Below are 18,359 nucleotides of genomic sequence, written 5' to 3'. Positions count from 1 at the left end.
AAAGGGGGGTTTGATTTAGAACTAAAAATTAAAATTTACAGTGAAAATAAACTAAACTAAAATCAATAATAAAAACGATTTCAACTCTACTGTGACTTTCCTACTTATGTAATCAGTTTAGATCTGGTTATTCAGAATGCGTTCTATCTAAACTGGTACTGATAAAAACTAACAAACGCTAGTGTAATCTCTTTTACCTAAATTAGTTAACCAAAACAAGCTCTTTGAATTAACCCTAACTTTTTACTGTTCAATTAAACAAGCTCTTAATTAAATCAGAAAAGCAACTTTATGATCTGTGTAAAATTCCCAGCAATACCCAATACTTCTCACAAGCTCGGAAGCATAAATATATGATTTTTTCAGTTTATACTAGAGTTAAATCCCAAACACGGAACCAATCTGATACTTGTTACTTATTACCAGTTGACAAGAACAATTACAGATTCTATTAACTGATTAACTGGAATGATAAAACCCTAGCTAAGTGATCAGATTAACAAGAAGTAAAAATCAAACGTTCATTAAGCTTAAAACTGAAAAATCTAGATAGAAACACAAAAAGAAAACCATATCTGAAAACTAATCATGAAAAGTACTAGTCTATGCAGAACTGAAAACTAGGTTTGAACCAGACATGGCTAAAAACGAAACTAAACTAGTAAAAATATATATTTACTGATAAATCTAGATAAAATAAATGTATGAGATGATTCATAACCTTCAGATCTTCAGAAATCGCTGAAAGGTACCTGAAATCACCATCAGAAGTGTATTATGTCGTCAGGAACCGTCTAAACTTCTAATATGATAATGAAGGTCGCATTTATATGCAAGACAGAAGCTTCTGGAAAAAGAAACCAAAAAATGTGATCGCAGTTTTCAGATATGCGATCGCAGATATCCTGATTTTTTCCAGATTTACCCCTAAATGATGTAGGATGCTATTTATGACGTTTCTGAGGTTTCGAGACAAAAATGTGATCATGGATATGGGAATTGCAATCTCGGTTTTTGCTATTTCTTCCGGAATTGTGTTTAAATGAAGTACGATGCCAAATTTGAAGATTTTGGAGATGCGTGTCAGAAATGCGATCGCAAAATGGGTTTATGCGATCGTAGAAACTGCTTTTTTTCTTCAGATGGCTTCCAGATGACTTATTTTGACCTTGGGAAACTTCGTGTCAATTATGCGATCGCAGAAAGGAGAATTGCGATCGCAAAAACTGATTTCTTGCTCGTTTCAGATGTGATTCTCCAGTTTAAGCACTCCTTGTTATTCCTTAGCACCGTTCTTCAATTCCAGCTCCATTTAAGCTCCAAACATGCATCCAGCTACTCCCAAAGTACCGCTCCACTCGATTTATCTGAAAATGACACAAAAATGCTAGCAGTACGAGAATTCTGATAAAAGACATGTCCTGAACATTATTTAAACAAATGACATGCAAATGTACAAAATATGATGTTAAATGCTAATAAAAACTACCCTAAGAGATGCATAAAATGGCATCGATCAGTCTCCTTACCCAATGCATAATCGAGAATTGATTCGTTCTTGTACTGTTTTTTGAACCGTTAATAACCAACAACCATATAATTCTTTTTTTTTCCTTTTACATTTTACCCTTATCAATGGTAGAATCCGAGATTTAGCTTTGGCTTGTTATTAATTTACTCCTTCAATAGTTCAAGCTCAACAATAAAGGTGAGCCTTTTTTCAGTTTCTTTTCTTTTACTGTTCAAGCCTTTTTCCCTGAGAGCTTGAGAAATTACATTTTTATTTGAGTTTCAAATTTTTGGAATTGTTATCGATTTCCTTCTTATAGTTAAATCAAATAACATGAAGGTTGTGAGTTGTTATTTTTGCATGATAAATAATTAGTATTAATACTCTTTTTAGCTATTTAACCATGTCATTAACATTACATGACCAATTACTTTTCTTTTTTGAGTTATTTAACCATGATATACAGAAAAAGTTATATATATGATCAGTTACCTTTTTATGTAATGTTTTATGGGATCTTAGGATCCCAATCCTGATCTTACGATCTAATCTTGCAAACCTAAAAACGATCCTGTAACAACCCAAAAAAACTAGATATAATTTTTTGTTATTAAATCAACCAAAAACCATCAAAAGTATAACCTTGTGGAAAATAGTTATCATAGTACAATCCCAGAATCATAAATACTAAACACTGTGGATGCGATGCGATCATGTCGGGCCCTTCCCTTTTGAACCGGAAGCACCTGAAAAACATTTAAAAATAAACCGTAAGCACGAAGCTTAGTGAGCTCCCCAAGATACCACATACCATACATACACATCATACTTACATATCAAACATACATATCAACCTAAAGTTGTAACGAGTCTATTTAACCCCTGAGTCCCTTCCGACTCCATGAGTCCCTTCCAATTCTCTGATTCCCTTCCGACTCTCTTGGTATCTTTCAACCGGTATGGGTCTATTTCACCCCTATAGCTAAGCATACAATCATACTAGCAAGAGTCACAAAGACAGCAAGCACATACATCTATATCATTTAGTGTCATGAAGACAACTATTATCCTACAACATAATCCAGTAGGCCGAAATTGGTGCCTTCGACCTACAAGTACAATGAGGAGACTCACCTCAATCTCATGATAACAAATCACACACTCGAGTTGCTGCCACCAAGGCTCCTCACACCGAACATATCAAAAATCAACCCTAATTAATAATCAGGGTAATAACCCATAATCAATGGTCCAAATCATGTTCTATCTTACTAAGGTAAAAAGACCATTTTCCCTTCCCATACTTGACCCAACTAATCAAGGTCCAAAACCCATAATGACCTAAGGCCTAAAAATATCCCAAAAGGACTTCTAGGAGTACATCATGCGTACCTCCCTATTACGCCATGCGTATTTGTCACACCCCCAAACCAGAACGGCGGAAACGTTCGGGGGTGGAGGACGTCATGTGTAGTATCACAACAATTGTATCATAGTAATCAAAGTAAACACAACCATTACATTGAATATATATAAAAGGTATATACATCTGTTTGATTCATATTTATATACATCAAAAGTAGCAAAATATAAAGACGTGACTCCGGAAGCTCCGTCTTCTCAAAATCCAGTGGGTGTACCTGTATTAACGTTCCCCTGAGAATACAGGTGATTTTGAAAGTGTATCAACATTTAAGTTGGTGAGTTCATAAGTATGTTTGTAGGTATAAATCTGTAAGATGTTTCATTGTAAAAGATGTTCCTGTATTTTTCCCAGAAAATCCTATATTTTTCTGCAAATGTGTTTTTGTATCTTAAGATAGTATGATGCATATGTATATGGATAAAGACTCTGTAATTTTGTAATTCCCTGGTAACACCAGTTGTTTGTAAAAATACATTGTTGTAGTTTATTACATTGTTGTAGTTTTATTTATAATAAAAATAAGTGAAGTTGTTTACCATTCATACATAATCGTTTTATTTAGTACCAAATTTATGAGTTGTTATAACCATACTTGACCATTGAATTGCCTGAACGACGTTCTTCAGGCATCGGAATCGAGATGACTTTGTCACCCCAATTACTGTAGCTAAGAGTCAGGATGCGGGATTGTCGATCCCGTATAGATCTATACACAAACTCACGTTCTCCCTCCAGGAGACTCTGGTTATAATCTCAGGACTTTTGTTAGTACTAAGATAAGTACGCGAAGAATGCTCACTCATAAAATGCTATACCGACGATTAAGTGTAAAATAAAATGAATCCTTTGAATTTAAACGACTATTTGTTTACATGATCCATAAACTATACCTATTATATGTTATGTTTTGGTCCCATGGCTTTGGATCTTGTGAGTATGAGCTACTCCAGAACCCTTGAGCATCACTTCTACCCATTTCTGAGATTAGTAAGTCATAAAAATCAGATCTTGAAGGTAGTCCACCCATGCATGAATTATTGGTCCTTTAGTGAAGTTATGAACCTAGGGTTTGGGGGTGTGACAGTATTGGGCTTCAACAAAAAGGGGGACTCGGGCTGAACCAGTTACGCCTTGCGTACCAAGAGGGTACGCCCAACATACTCTTATGTTGCCTAAAACTCATCATTAAGCTCTTAATGCTTAACTACCATACGTCCAACTCATAGATCTTAAACTTGAGAAGGTCTTAACTGATAAAGTCGACAACTTTAAGCTTTTGCATGGCTTAATATAGCCCAAAACCAAACCCTAGGTTCATAAATTCACTAAAGGACCAATAATTCATGCATGGGTGGACTACCTTCAAGATCTGATTTTTATGACTTACTAATCTCAGAAATGGGTAGAAGTGATGCTCAAGGGTTCTGGAGTAGCTCATACTCACAAGATCCAAAGCCATGGGACTAAAACATGCCAAAACATAACCCAAATCAAAATCTAAACTAAGGAGCCATAAAGTTTAGAACTTTATACCTCCAGAAGATGCTAGATGAACAACCAAGTCCAAATCCACAAGCTCCAAGCTTCCCAACACCTCTCCAGTCGACTCGTTTTTCTTTAATATGCACCAAAACACACAAAGAATCGCTCTAAGAGCTCAAGAACCTCACAAGATGGCCAGGGTTTCGAATGACTGGAAAAAGGGAGAGTGAAGGCTGGTTATGAAGAGGCCTTGAGGGTATTAAGGTGTTTAAATAAGGTCCAAACCCGAAAAATTAGGGTTTGGAACCTGCATGAGTACGCCCTGCGTATTCGAAGGAATCCATGATCCACATTAAATGACCTACGCCCGGCATACTCATCAAGTACGCTCTGTGTAGGGACCAATTTTCCAAATAAAAATTATAATTTAAGCCTTTATGAAAAAAATACCTGGAACACGAGTGTTACAATTCTCTCCCACTTGAATCAGACTTCTTCCTCGAAGTCCGCCGCGACAAACAACTCAGGGTAATGCTCCCTCATCTCCTCTTCAGGCTCTCACGTCCACTCAGAGCTCTTTCGGTGCTACCACTGCACCTTCACCAAACCCAATTCCTTGTTTCTCAGAGTCTTTGTCTTCCTATCAAGGATCACAACCGCTCTCTTTATGTAGTTCAGACGCTCATCCAACTGAATGTCCTCTAATGGCACCACTGCGGAATCATCGACTAAACACTTCCGCAGCTGAGAGACGTGAAAAGTGCTGTGAATCTGACTAAACTCCTCAGGTAACTCTAAACGGTAATCAACTTGCCCACCCGGACAATAACCCCGAAAGGACCAATATATATGGGCTTATTTTCTAAATAAATATAAAAAACACTTTTTTAATGTAAAATTCGCATCAGGTAATAATATAATCTAGTTGCAAGGAACATGGAATAGCATTAAAAAAGTGGAATGAAAGGGCATAATTGACATGTTGCAGTCGACTGTTGGATGCTGCCTAGGGCTTAAGCCGGTTCCGGTTCACTGTATTGGTCATCCCATAAAGTTAGGCCGCCCGCCCCTAGAGAAGCGGAATATATAATAGCCCCCCCGCCTTCCTTACTTTCCCTTGTGTTGGCATTTTGATTTACAGAGGAAATCGGAGGTCAATTCTCCCTCTCGATCGATTTCAACTCCTCCGATCTCTCTCTGCAACTTGCTCATGGCGTTTTCCGACAACTCTCGACAATCTCTCATCCCTAATTTCCTATATTCTTCGTCTTCAACCACCAGCCTACTCATGGGCAAATCCATCAATCATTCAAACCCAAGCCTGTTTCCTTCTCCTTCATCTCCAAAGGACCAGCAAAACTTCATGATAGCTTCTCCCAGCGAGCCTTTTGGCAAGATCGAGATGTACTCGCCTCGATTCTACGCTGCGTGTACAGTTGGTGGGATCCTCAGCTGTGGTCTCACTCACATGACCGTTACTCCTCTTGATCTCGTTAAATGTAACATGCAGGTATATGTGTTTAATTTCGAATGTTTAATCGATTTTTGTAGCAACTCAACTCACGTATCTTCATTTTTATGATTTTCTGCTATATGATGTCTTTTGTATTCAGATTCAACAATTTACTTCTCGTTTTTATCGATCTGTTTCGTCATAATCAGTTCCCTTTCTTTTGGTAGTTTGACTTCATCCAAATCAGTGATCTGGTTTTGGCGCGTCTCTAAGTTAGATCTATGTAATTCGCTTGTCTTGCGGCTGGTGAATAATTTGATTTCATTTCTATTTTCTCTTACGCGTTGGCTAAGATGCATCACGCTTAATGGCCTTACATTTGAAATTCGATGTAAAATGGAGTAATTTTTAGGTGCTGCAAGTAATGCTTTAGGTGAGGATTGGAAATCCTCCAAAGATGATTAGGACGTTTAACCATGGACCAATCAATCAGTCGCCCTAAGCTAAAGTTACTTAGGCTAATGTATATGAAAATGAAAGTGCTTCATTGTGATTTTGTAGCATATAATGTCATATTTAGGGTTAGTTTTTTTTTAACCAACTAGTATATGCGATTTGTTATCTTAATTTGGTGCTACATCAGGTCAACTCTATACTTTTATGCAACATATGCAAGTTTTGCAAACTCAAACAGTTGATTCCATGTACCCTTTGGCACTTGTATGTGGACAAGATGAACTAAGTTCCATTTCACAACTTGTGAGAGGATAGGCTTACCATAGATCATATATAACCCAATGTGATTCATATATTACAATGTTTTGAGAGGGTTATGACTAACTATTATTTCTTTTTGATTAATCAGATTGACCCTGTTAAGTACAAGAGCATCTCGTCTGGTTTTGGGGTATTGCTGAAGGAGCAGGGTGTGAGGGGATTCTTCAAGGGATGGGTTCCAACTCTTCTTGGCTACAGTGCTCAGGGTGCCTGCAAGTTTGGATTCTATGAGTTCTTCAAGAAATATTACTCCGACATTGCAGGGCCAGAGTATGCTGCCAAGTACAAAACTTTGATCTACCTGGCAGGTTCCGCATCTGCTGAGGTCATTGCTGATGTGGCTCTTTGTCCCATGGAGGCAGTTAAAGTTCGTGTCCAAACACAACCTGGTTTTGCCCGGGGTTTGGGTGATGGACTCCCGAAATTTGTCAAATCTGATGGCGTACTAGGGTACACCCATGTTATTATTTTATATTTCAAACTTGTTTTTTTTAACTCCTTTTATAATTTATTCTAAGTTTCATAAGGATTAGTGTCTGCAAGTTCTCTCATCTAGTTTTGCCACATTTTTTTTAGGTTATACAAGGGATTGGTGCCACTTTGGGGACGTCAGATACCATGTAAGTTTAGGCATCTGTGATACATGCTTTCACCCTCTGTGTGCAATGTGCTTTGAAACTTGAGTAAATCGCTTTTTTGGTCCCTGAGTATGTCTTTTTTTGCAATTTTAGACCCGAAAGTTTTCTCTTGCAATTTGGTCCTTATTTAAGATGTTTTTGGTCCCTGTTCCAATTAAAATACTAGTTTTGGTTCATGAGTAAAGGCTGTGTAGCTGATCTTTTGTAATTTTGGTGCTAAAGTTATAGGCATTTTACTTTGAAGTGGGACAGAAACATTACAAAAACCTCAAATAAGGGGGGGCCAAAAATGCAAGAGAAAACTTTTTGAAGCTAAAATTGAAAATATCAGCTATACTTAAGGACCAAAACGTAATTTACTTGTGAATGTTTAAGCCACGTTTATAAAGCACGATATATGTAGGGGTGGCAAATCGGTCCATCCTGTCGTGTTTTTGTCCGACACGACACGACACGACAATATTTTTTATAAAACGAACACGACACGATGTCGTGTTTTTTTCAACTAACACGGAAACAAACCGATTAAAAAACAACAAACACGACAAAGATGACATAATATAACAATTAATTTATTTAATTAATACTTAATCATACATAACATGACAAACACGACTGACAAAAGCTAAATCGTGTCGAATTTTGAACACGAACACGAATTCGAATTTCAATTTCGTCCCAATTTCGTTTCGTGTCATGTATTTTTGTCGTGTCGTGTCATCAATTGTCACCCCTAGATATATAGAACAAGGTTGCAGTACTACGTTTTGATTGGCATTGGATAGGATAGGGCAAGAATTAGACTGATGTAAATGGAACAAACGTTTACATTTTTTGTCCCACTCAAAAAGGTGTGAAAGGGACTCTTTTGTTTGTGCAAAAGACGTAAATGCCCTCTCCATCCTCATCCTCCGATCTTAAATAGCTTTTGAAAGCTTGTCAATGACATGGACAAACTTTCCAAGGCTATTTATGAATTATGATAGTGAGGATGAGGAGGGCATTTACGTCTTTTGCACAAACAAAAGAGTCCCTTCCCAGCTTTTTGTGTGGGACAAAAAATGTTAACTTTTGTTCCATTTATAACAATTTGTATTATGCGTAACAAAATAAATGGGATTTTAGAGTTTAGATATTAATTAGGTGTAAATGATTAACTTGCAGATACAATGATGAAGTTTGCTTCGTTTGAAACTATCGTGGAGATGCTTTACAAATACGCCATTCCAAGACCCAAAAATGAATGCAGCAAATCTCTTCAGCTGGGTGTTAGTTTTGCTGGTGGATACGTGGCTGGTGTTCTGTGTGCCATTGTATCTCATCCTGCTGACAATCTCGTCTCTTTCCTTAACAATGCCAAGGGCGCCAGTGTTGGAGATGTAAATAATCTTTTTCCCTTATAACAAACAACCAGTAATTCAGTAATTTCGTCACCTTAACTTGTACTTTTAATTTTTCAGGCTGTGAAAAAGCTTGGAGTTTTGGGTCTTTTCACCCGAGGGCTTCCCCTACGTATTGTCATGATTGGAACTCTCACCGGAGCTCAATGGGGACTTTATGATGCTTTCAAAGTCTTTGTTGGACTGTAAGTATTTCTTTTAGGGTTAATTATTTGTAAAAAATAAAAAACAAATGTTTTAACTGACCACGTGTCATGTGCAGGCCGACCACAGGTGGAGCTGCACCACCAGCTGCCATTGAGGCTGCAAAAGAATAGGATCCGTGAACTTTGTTTGGCTCTTGTGGGGATATATTATGTTATGCTACTATTTACATTATTTTTGGATGATTGAAATAGGTTTTGAATTTTTATATTATATTTTTGGTGTTAGAGAGGATGTTGTACTTGTAGTCCTCATTCATCAAACTCAAAAGTTTTGGGTAGGATTGCCAATTGTGTAACATCGAAAAAAATAATAATGGGCCAATGGGATCATTAAACATGGCCATGACATTGTAAGACAGTTTATGACAGCACGAAATCGGTGCTGCTTTTCATCTTTTATCGTTTTCTGTTATTTGATTTTTTTTTTTTAGTTATTTTGGTTTTAAGATTATAAAAGAAGCATACATGTTGCATGGCATGTCTTGATTAAAGGTATTTTCTTAAAATCATCTTTTCAAGTAACTTGGTGTTTGAGATTCTTTATTTAAGTTGTATTACGTGTTTGATATCATTAATAAATATTTAGAAATTAAATATCTTTTTATTTTTTGTTCCTATAAATCTTTCTATCCAATTAAATAATAATATATGTAACATTTAATGGTTATTTAATAATATTTTAATATATTAATATGATACATGTTATCATTTAATTGGATAGGAGGATTTGTAGGAATAAAAATAGGAGTAATTTAATTTCTCATAAATATTTTTTAATATTTGGATAGAGCAAAAATAGAAGGTTTGGTTTCCTTAAATAAGAAGTTTTTCCTAAGTCAATACCTTTAACTTATCTAAAACAATTTATAACTTATTTAAACCAAATTATCATACTAACATTATCATAATCCTATATTTTTATATACATAAATCTAAGATGTTTTTTTGGTCATTTTACGTGAATAAGTAGGATTTGCTATAAAATAAAAACAACTTATCAATTTATTACATTTTTGTACCAAATATGCTAAAATCCAAATGATTTTTTTTTAAACTTAGGTTTGACATTGAACGTTTTCAAATAAGAATAAGTTGTTTTAAATAAGCAATCTCAAAAACCCCTTAAAACATATGTAGTTTCCTTTTGTTTTTTATTTCTCCAAGCATTACATTCATGATATTTTTTTTTGTTGTAAAATTCAAATTCTCTAGGATATATACATATTATTAATCAAATATCTTTTATATATGAAATTTAATTAAAAAAAAGGCAAAATACAGTATACACAACCTTTTATACAACTATATTTAAAAAAAACCATGTATTATTTTGTTGTTCGTTAAAAGACATTAATTATGGGTTAATGTCATAAAAACCCTCAAGTTTACAGGGTTTTGTCGGTTTTGTCCAAAGTTGAAATTTATGTCCGTTTTTACCCAAACATTTTCGAAAAAATGTTCGATTTTACCCTTTTACCGGTGATAACAGGTTTTCCAGGTTACCTTTATATTAAATTCGCAAAAAACCCGTAAGTTTACCATTTTTTTGCGTTTTTACCCTTAAGTTTATAATTTTTTTTACACTTTTACCCTAAGTATATTTTTTTTCATAATATACATATTTATGCAGAAAAATCGTATTTATATACGAAAAAATATTTAATTAAATATTGTATTTATATTTTTTTTAATGTTATATATATATATATATATATATATATATATATATATATATATATTTGTTTGTTTGTTTGTGTGTGTTTGTGTTTTTGCATGGTTATACCATTTAAAAAGATAAATAATATTTTTAGAATTATGAATATGTGTTTTATAGATATAGTTTTTAGAAGTATAAATACATATTTTTACATTTTTATATATTAATATGTATCTATACTTCTAAAAATATATTTATACTTAAAAAAAAAACATATATCAAAATACATATTTACACTTCTAAAAATATATGTATATACTTATATAAACATGTTTATGAATGAACAAGTTTTTTTTATTGATATGTATATTTTTAAATACATAAAAATACGTATTTGTAGTTCTAAAAACATATTAATTTGTTTTTTTTAAATCTTAAATGGTTTATCCAAGAAAAAAAATCCATACACACACACACACAAACATATATATATATATATATATATATATATATATATATATATATATATATATATATATAAAGAATTAACATTAAAAAATGTAAATACAATATTTAATTAATTTTTTTTCGTTTATAAATATGATTTTTCTGCTTGAATACGTATAATATGAAAAAAAATACATAGGGTAAAAGTGTTAAAAAATTATAAACTTAAAGGTAAAAACGTAAAAAAGCTGTAAACTTAAGGGTTTTTTTGAGAAGTTAATATAATGGTAACTTGTTATCACCGGTAAAAGGGTAAAACCGAACATTTTTTGGAAAATGTTAGGGTAAAAACGGATATAAAATTCAACTTTGGTCAAAACCGACAAAACCCTGAAAACTTGAGGGTTTTTATGACATTAGCCCATTAATTATTTATCAAGTTTATCATATTTTCTCAATAAAACCTTAATTGGTTTCCTTTAAGTGATGCGACAGTTGTTACTAATGACATTATTGATACACGCCATCCCTTAATATCTTACAACGTATTAAAATATAAAACTCTATAGAAATATGATGGATATACAATATAAAAGATAAAGGGATGACATGGACTAACCATGTCTTCGGTGACATCACATTTAATTGACACCTCATTTAAATGGAACATTATAACACACTTTTATTGGAAACTTAGATACAATCGATAGGTAAAAAATAATAGGTAAAAAATAATGTATCTTTTAATGAATGAGAGTGATTTTGGGATGTATATAGATGCATAATACTACAATAGGTTTGTGATTTTTCTGTATTTTAATTATTTTCCCCTAATAAAAATCATATAACCGTTTACATAAAATATTTTTTGCTTAAACTATATCATAAATTGAAAATTTTATATCAATATCTAAGATTTTAATTATTGATTACTGTTAAAAAACATACAAACACAATATTTTCCCAACTTGAACAACTCTCTTTTTAAAAAAAGAACTAGTTTGATTTTACATGAAACAATACAACTCGACCCTCACTACAACTTATCCTAACTCTATTCTCTAACAACTTTCACTCACGCACAGGAAGCAGTCGCGTAGCTAGTCATGCACAAAGTAGGTCCTAGGACCTACCTTTTTTTTTCTTAATACAACAAGTATATATAAAAAAATAAGGAACTATCTTATTTTTGTCAAAAGACCTCTACATTTTCATATTTTTTTCAATTTCATTTACATAAGGAACCACGTGGTTTTTGGTTTTAGATTCGCCAACTGACAGGAAGAAGATGTACAATAATAGGAGAAACCCTAGTTTAGAGTCTAGAGAGAAAATAAGACAAGTGTGTGTGAAAAATGAGCTCTCTTAACGATTCACAACTCCAATCTTCATTCTATATCAAGGTCAAAGTTCAACCCACGAATCCATAAGATCTGCATGTCATTCCATTTGATATTTCCATAAAGTGAGACACAACCCAAATGATATACAACAACACACAATCATCCCTCAAATTAAAACTAATTACAAAACAAAGCTTCCACAAGTTTTACTTTTAAACTGCAGACTAACATGAAATACAAAACAAGGACAAACACATATATAGAACAAATAAATGTTAAGCATAAATTTTATCCAAACCTCACATATTTTAACACCCCCCTCAATCTTAACAATTATTATTATTTTTTTTTTTATGAAAACATCTATTAACCCCATTCTTTTAGACAGAAAATGTAACATCTGTTTTTCATAAAAGATATTATTATATAAGAATGGATAGAAGTTAGTGGAATAAAGTGTTAGTTTACTCTGAGACGATTATGTGGATATAAAGATGGTAAAAACGGAGTTCGTATGAAAAAGTTATGGTCGTTTGAAGTTAGGATGAAAGTACGTTGCTATTTTGAGAAAGTCAACGAAAGTCAAAGTCAAACAGTCTATGGCAGATCTTTGCGGTGCAACGTAGTCATCACCACTGTCCGGAAATGAAATGAGTCACGAATGTCAGTTAGAGAGTGACACGTGGCAAAGCGGTGAAACACGTGGCAAAAACCGGACACTCCTTATCACCACGACGTGGTCAACATATTGTCGTGGCGAGGTGACACAAGGGTATAAATATATGTGTTTTTTGTCGTTTGAGGGGGTTTTGGCACACACGATCGAGGGAGAGGCTCGGGAGTGTTTCCAAAGAATTGTTACTGCAAATTCGTACTAGCATACGGGGATAGGAGGGTTAAGTTACAAGATTAGCAGAGGTTTGGACAAGTGATGGATTGGAAAGCGGTAAAGAGCTTGAGGGCGGAATCATGGTTAGTCTTCACCAACTAACCAGGTAAGTAACCTCATTTCTCTTCTAGATATATATTATCTGGATATGTGTTTATTATTGTATTTCTTTGATTATGTGTTATATACAATAGTATGATTATTTTAAATTGTTATGTTTAGGTTTTGAACCTGTAAGGTTATATATGGTTTAGAGTTACGATAAATATTATAGCTGGATTAAAATAATTAACAGGCTTATATGTATTATAGGTAAGCTAAATTATTAGATATAATTAAGACAAAATTGCAAAAATGGTCTCTGTGGTATGCAAAATTTTGGGGTTTTAGTCCAAACCCCGAGTTTTTTGGATTCATGGTCCTTTTGGAGTGATTTGTATGTAAAAATAGTCCCTCCGAAAATTGAAATGACTATAATACCCTTGGGGTATTTATTTTTCATTTTTCTTTCATTTTTTTAAATTTAATATTTATTTATTTATTTTAACAATTAAAAAAATAATAGAGGGCCCACCTCTCTCTCTCTCTCTCTCTCTCTCAAAACATAAAAAACGCACATGTGAAAGGGGGTTCGCAGAGGAAATGACACGCATCATCTTCTTCATCTGTTTGGGGATTTGGAGGAACAAACGAATCGGAAGCGATGAGAAGTTCTGATAGTGGTCATTCAAATCGCGAGGAGGGACAGAGTGGTCGATCTCCGGTAACCCTCTGAGGCTTTAACTTGCATCATCTCCGGTTGAGAGCTAAGGGAACAACTCTCTGTCTTCGTCTGTTCGGAGAAGCTGAAATCACGAATGGAAGGCTGCGATCAGGAATATCCGATGGTGGAGTGTGGTTCTGCTGTAGTTAAGCAGTCACAAGGGGGAAAGGCGGAGGCGACTATAATGGTGGAAAAGGGAAGAGCAGCCGGTTTTTCGGATGAGCTCCTTCTCGGCTGATAGCTCACTCATCGGAGCTGTGGCTTCAAATCACCAACAATAGGCGGAGAGAGGAGGTGCTGGAGGTGACGGAGAACCAAGTGAGGATGGCTGGGGAGTTGTAACAACTCGCTAGTTTAACAGTTCTTCTTCCTCTCACTTCATCGAAGCCAAAATCGAGGACAACTGCAAACGAGGGGATGTTTTGAGTTGTTGATCGACAGGGAAGAATGAGGGAGGAAAGAGAGAAACTGAAACAGGGGCGGCAGCCTTGGTTTGCCAGATTCTTTCATCGTCGGAGATGTACAACGAGAGAGAGAGAGAAGATAGGTACAGTGTAGAGGAAGAGAGATTAACTGGTGGGTGCGTTTGGGGTTGTGCTCGACGGTAAAATGCTGGAGAAGAGGTGGAGGGCAGCCAGTGGGTACAATCTAAAGGGCAACAACGCTTTCTTTTCTTCGTTGCCCATCAGGTGAAACGAGAGAGAGAGAGAGAGAGGTGGGCCCTCTATTATTTTTTTAATTGTTAAAATAAATAAATAAATATTAAATTTAAAAAAAATGAAAGAAAAATGAAAAATAAATACCCCAAGGGTATTATTGTCATTTCAGTTTTCGGAGGGACTATTTTTACATACAAACTACTCCAAAAAGACCATGAATCCAAAAAACTCGGGGTTTGGACTAAAACCCCAAAATTTTGCATACCACAGGGACCTTTTTTGCAATTTTGTCTATAATTAATCATGATAGTCTGAGTGACTGTAATATAATGAATCAATGTTATTTGTATGTTTAGTGTTGTAAATTCCATTGTATGAGAATTGATTATTTTTGGCATGATTAGTGTTGTAAATGTCATTGTATGAAAATTGATTATTTTCGGTATGCTTAGTGTTGTAAATGTCATTGTATGAGGATTGATTATTATCGGTATGTTTAGTGTTGTAAATGTCATTGTATGAGGATTGACTATTATTAGTATGCTTAGTGTTGTGAATGTCATGTATGGGGATTGATTATTATTGGTATGCTTAGTACTGTAAATACCACTATAGGAATGTTAACGTATTGTGGTGGACTTTGTGATTGTAACACCATGCTTGTAGATTTATATTGGATAATGCAAGTCGGTAACAGACTTAGTGTCTGTAACGCTATACTTGTATATTTTTAGGAAGTACGAACTGGGATTGGGTAGTTTAGAAGTTCTAGAGTAGTATAAATGTGATAATGATTAGAGTTGTTGGTTTATATGATGGTAGCCTTGGTGGTTGTAATAATCATTGGTGGATAATGCAAATCTATGGAGGACTCAGTGTATGTAACACTATATTTGAAAATGAATTTGGCATGTTGATAGTTTGTGTGGCTTTGCCACTAATGGTATATTAGTCAAATGAGAAGGTAATTAATGTAGTTGTGATATTGTTGAGGAAATGTTAGTAGCTTGCTTGGCTGTAAGTCTACTAAAGATAATGAATAGTTGCAGTAATAGCTTAAACAACTATAACCTTAACTATTATAGATTTTAGGCAGTGGTACTGGGATGAGTATGTATAGAAAGGTTTTATGGATTACAAGTTAACGGTCCAAAATCTTCGCTTCGTTCTCGCACCTCGTCCTCGCATCTCGCTTCGCAGCTGTCTTCGCAAGCAGTATCCTCGCACGCGCTTCACAAAAATAGGAAACGCTTTGGAGTTGCCGGGGATCGAACCCGGGTCCCCAGGTCCATCAGCAAGGCGCCTAACCAATTGATCTAGCTTGCTAGATGCTACAAGCCTTCGAAATTTAAATGAAATATTAATCTTTCGCTGCACTTATTTCGCATTTTTTACATTTTCAGCCCAAAATCAATTTTCTTTTCTTTTTGAATTACATTTTCAACCGAAAATTTTAGATTTTAATTTTTGACTTTTAATTTTGATTTTTTACTTAAAATTTTGACTTTGACTTTCTCGTTTAACTTTCAAGTTTTAAATTTTAGCTTTTCGGTTTGACTTTTAAGTTTGAATTTTTAAGTTTGACTTTTTAAATTTGACTTTTGAGGTTGACTTTTGAGTTTCTAGTCAAAGGGCATATTTTTGGTAAACAATGAGTTCTTCAAACATCAATGTCAATGAACTTTCCTTGGAGAATTTATGTGAACATTATGAATTACTTCGTAGAGAGAACGAGGACTTGAGATATGAAATGTATCAACTTAGGAAAGGACAGAAACCCCTGAAGGCTGAATTAGAAGCAAAAATCAAGGACTTTAGAAAACTTCAGGAAGAGTATAGTATTAAGAGTACACATTATAGATATGTAACTGAACAACTTGCTGAGGTAACTGCTGAGCTTGACACATTGAAAAACAAATTTAAAAATGCAGATTTTACTTTTAGAAAATTTGATGTGTCAAGTGAAGTAGTTGCATCAATGATATAAACCAATTTGAAATTCAAAGAGAATCAGTCCAAGGGTTTAGGATATGACAAAGTGCCTCCTCCTTTTAATCATACTTATACAAATATCCCTTTGACAAAAGAGGAAAAGGACAGAGAGCCACATCTTAAATATGGATTTGTGTCAGGAGGTAGTATTAATGTTGAAAATACTAATGTTTCTACTTCCCATGCAGATCAATCATTAAGTCAATCAAAGCAAGCAGCTGAAGAGAGTGTGTCTGATAATAAAATTGTGTCAAAGTCTGAAGACTTAAATTTTTTCGATATATTTGATGATATCTTTGATAATTCTGACGTGGATACGACAGAAAGTGTTGAGCTGAACGATTCTAATGCTTCCACTTCTTGTGCAGGTAAAGTAATAGAAGATGAGAACAAGGAGAAAACTATTGAACAAACCAATGTTTCCTTGAACTCTGAATCCGTTGCTTCGAACTCAGTTGCTTCTGATCAACATGCTGTTGAGAAGTACATGCCATCAATTCCAGTGAAACAGAGTGCCTGTTGTATGTGTGCATGTGGGAACAACCAGAAACAAGGCAAGGATACGCCACCAGGGGCAGGAAGAAACAACTTCCCAGTGAAGAAAAAGACGTGTTTTCACTGTGGAACACCTGGACACATTGCCTGAAACTGTCCAAACCGCGCATACGTTCCCTACTATGCACAAGAGTAGCAGAACGCACCAAGAGGGAGATTTTCCAAAAGAAATCCCTCAAGGTCACGTTCATACAATGGCGACTGGAACGCGCAAAAGACGAAAAATCAAACTCCCAAGGCCAAGAAATCAACTCCCAAGGGAAAGAAGGGAATGCCGACCCAGAAGCAAATTTCAAGAAATGCTCCAACGAAACAAAAACCAGCTAGGTCAAAGTCATCTCGACAACAGACCTCAAGTTCAAAAGCAAGTACTGAGGCACCCATCGGATCGAAAAAGAAATGGGTTAAACCCAACTACAGATGGGTACCAAATGTTCAATCTCCCAAATCTCCTAATGCTTCTAACGTTTCTTCATCTTCTGTTTGTGATAAACAGGATATGTCATGGGAGAGGGTACCTTGCGTTGATGATAAAGGTCAACCCAGTTTCAAAATGGACTGGGTTCTAAAGGCCAACTGATCCCGCTCTGTGTCGGAGCAGCTATGGAGGCATATCATCAGACTTCGGTTTGTTGGTAGTGGCTGTTCTAGGCACATGATAGGAGGCATCTCTCAATTGTACAACACTCAGAACATTGTTTGAGAGTATGTGTCCTTTGCGGGAAGGGAAGAAAAGAAGGGATCGCACATGGGGTTTGTGCTTAATGACATGAAGAATTTTCGGATCTGTTATGAGATTATGTGTGCTGTTCTCAGACCTTCTGGATGCAAATTCAATCGACGACTTACAGTTTGAGTTTTCTTCTCGATACTCCTGAGTTTTTCTTAAGCTGATTCGCTTTAAAGACTAAGTTTTGTTTTAGGATAGTTTAAATTTGTGCATTTACTTTCGTTTCTCTCCTATGCACAAATTTAGGGGGAGAAATAAAAACAAAACAAAAATTAGAAATTTTTTAAAAAATCCAAAAACATAAGAAAATCAGAAAATCCAAAAAATATGTTGGTTATGGAATGTGCTTGCAGGTGATGTGATGGGAAGTGATATAATCATGTGATAACAGGCAATCTGAATCTGTGTAAGGGACTGAATCTGAATTGTCTA

At 34.9% G+C, this 18,359-nt stretch overlaps 1 protein-coding gene across 1 annotated transcript; it reads left to right on the top strand.

Moving 5' to 3' along the window:
* Positions 1-5,501: 5,501 nt before the first annotated feature.
* LOC145167271 (mitochondrial phosphate carrier protein 3, mitochondrial-like) lies at positions 5,502-9,304 on the top strand. Its single transcript, XM_079086419.1, has 6 exons — positions 5,502-5,928; positions 6,737-7,098; positions 7,225-7,268; positions 8,451-8,665; positions 8,747-8,871; positions 8,949-9,304. Exons 1-6 carry the CDS (start codon positions 5,629-5,631, stop codon positions 9,001-9,003), a joined length of 1,101 nt encoding a protein of 366 aa, XP_078942545.1. The 5' UTR covers positions 5,502-5,628; the 3' UTR covers positions 9,004-9,304.
* The last annotated feature ends 9,055 nt before the right edge of the window (positions 9,305-18,359 follow it).

This window comes from Lactuca virosa, chromosome 3 (assembly GCF_052849685.1).
Source record: "Lactuca virosa cultivar CGN04683 chromosome 3, Lactuca_virosa_CGN04683_v6, whole genome shotgun sequence".
Taxonomy (NCBI): Eukaryota; Viridiplantae; Streptophyta; class Magnoliopsida; order Asterales; family Asteraceae; genus Lactuca; species Lactuca virosa.
Note: the sequence above shows the minus strand (reverse complement) of the source record. Positions and strands in the feature narration are given on the sequence as shown.

Coding starts and splice junctions, on each gene's coding strand:
- LOC145167271 (XM_079086419.1), top strand. CDS start 5,629: ATGGCGTTTTCCGACAACTCTCGACAATCTCTCATCCCTAATTTCCTA. Junction 5,929..6,736: donor TCGTTAAATGTAACATGCAG/GTATATGTGTTT, acceptor TTGATTAATCAG/ATTGACCCTGTTAAGTACAA. Junction 7,099..7,224: donor AAATCTGATGGCGTACTAGG/GTACACCCATGT, acceptor CATTTTTTTTAG/GTTATACAAGGGATTGGTGC.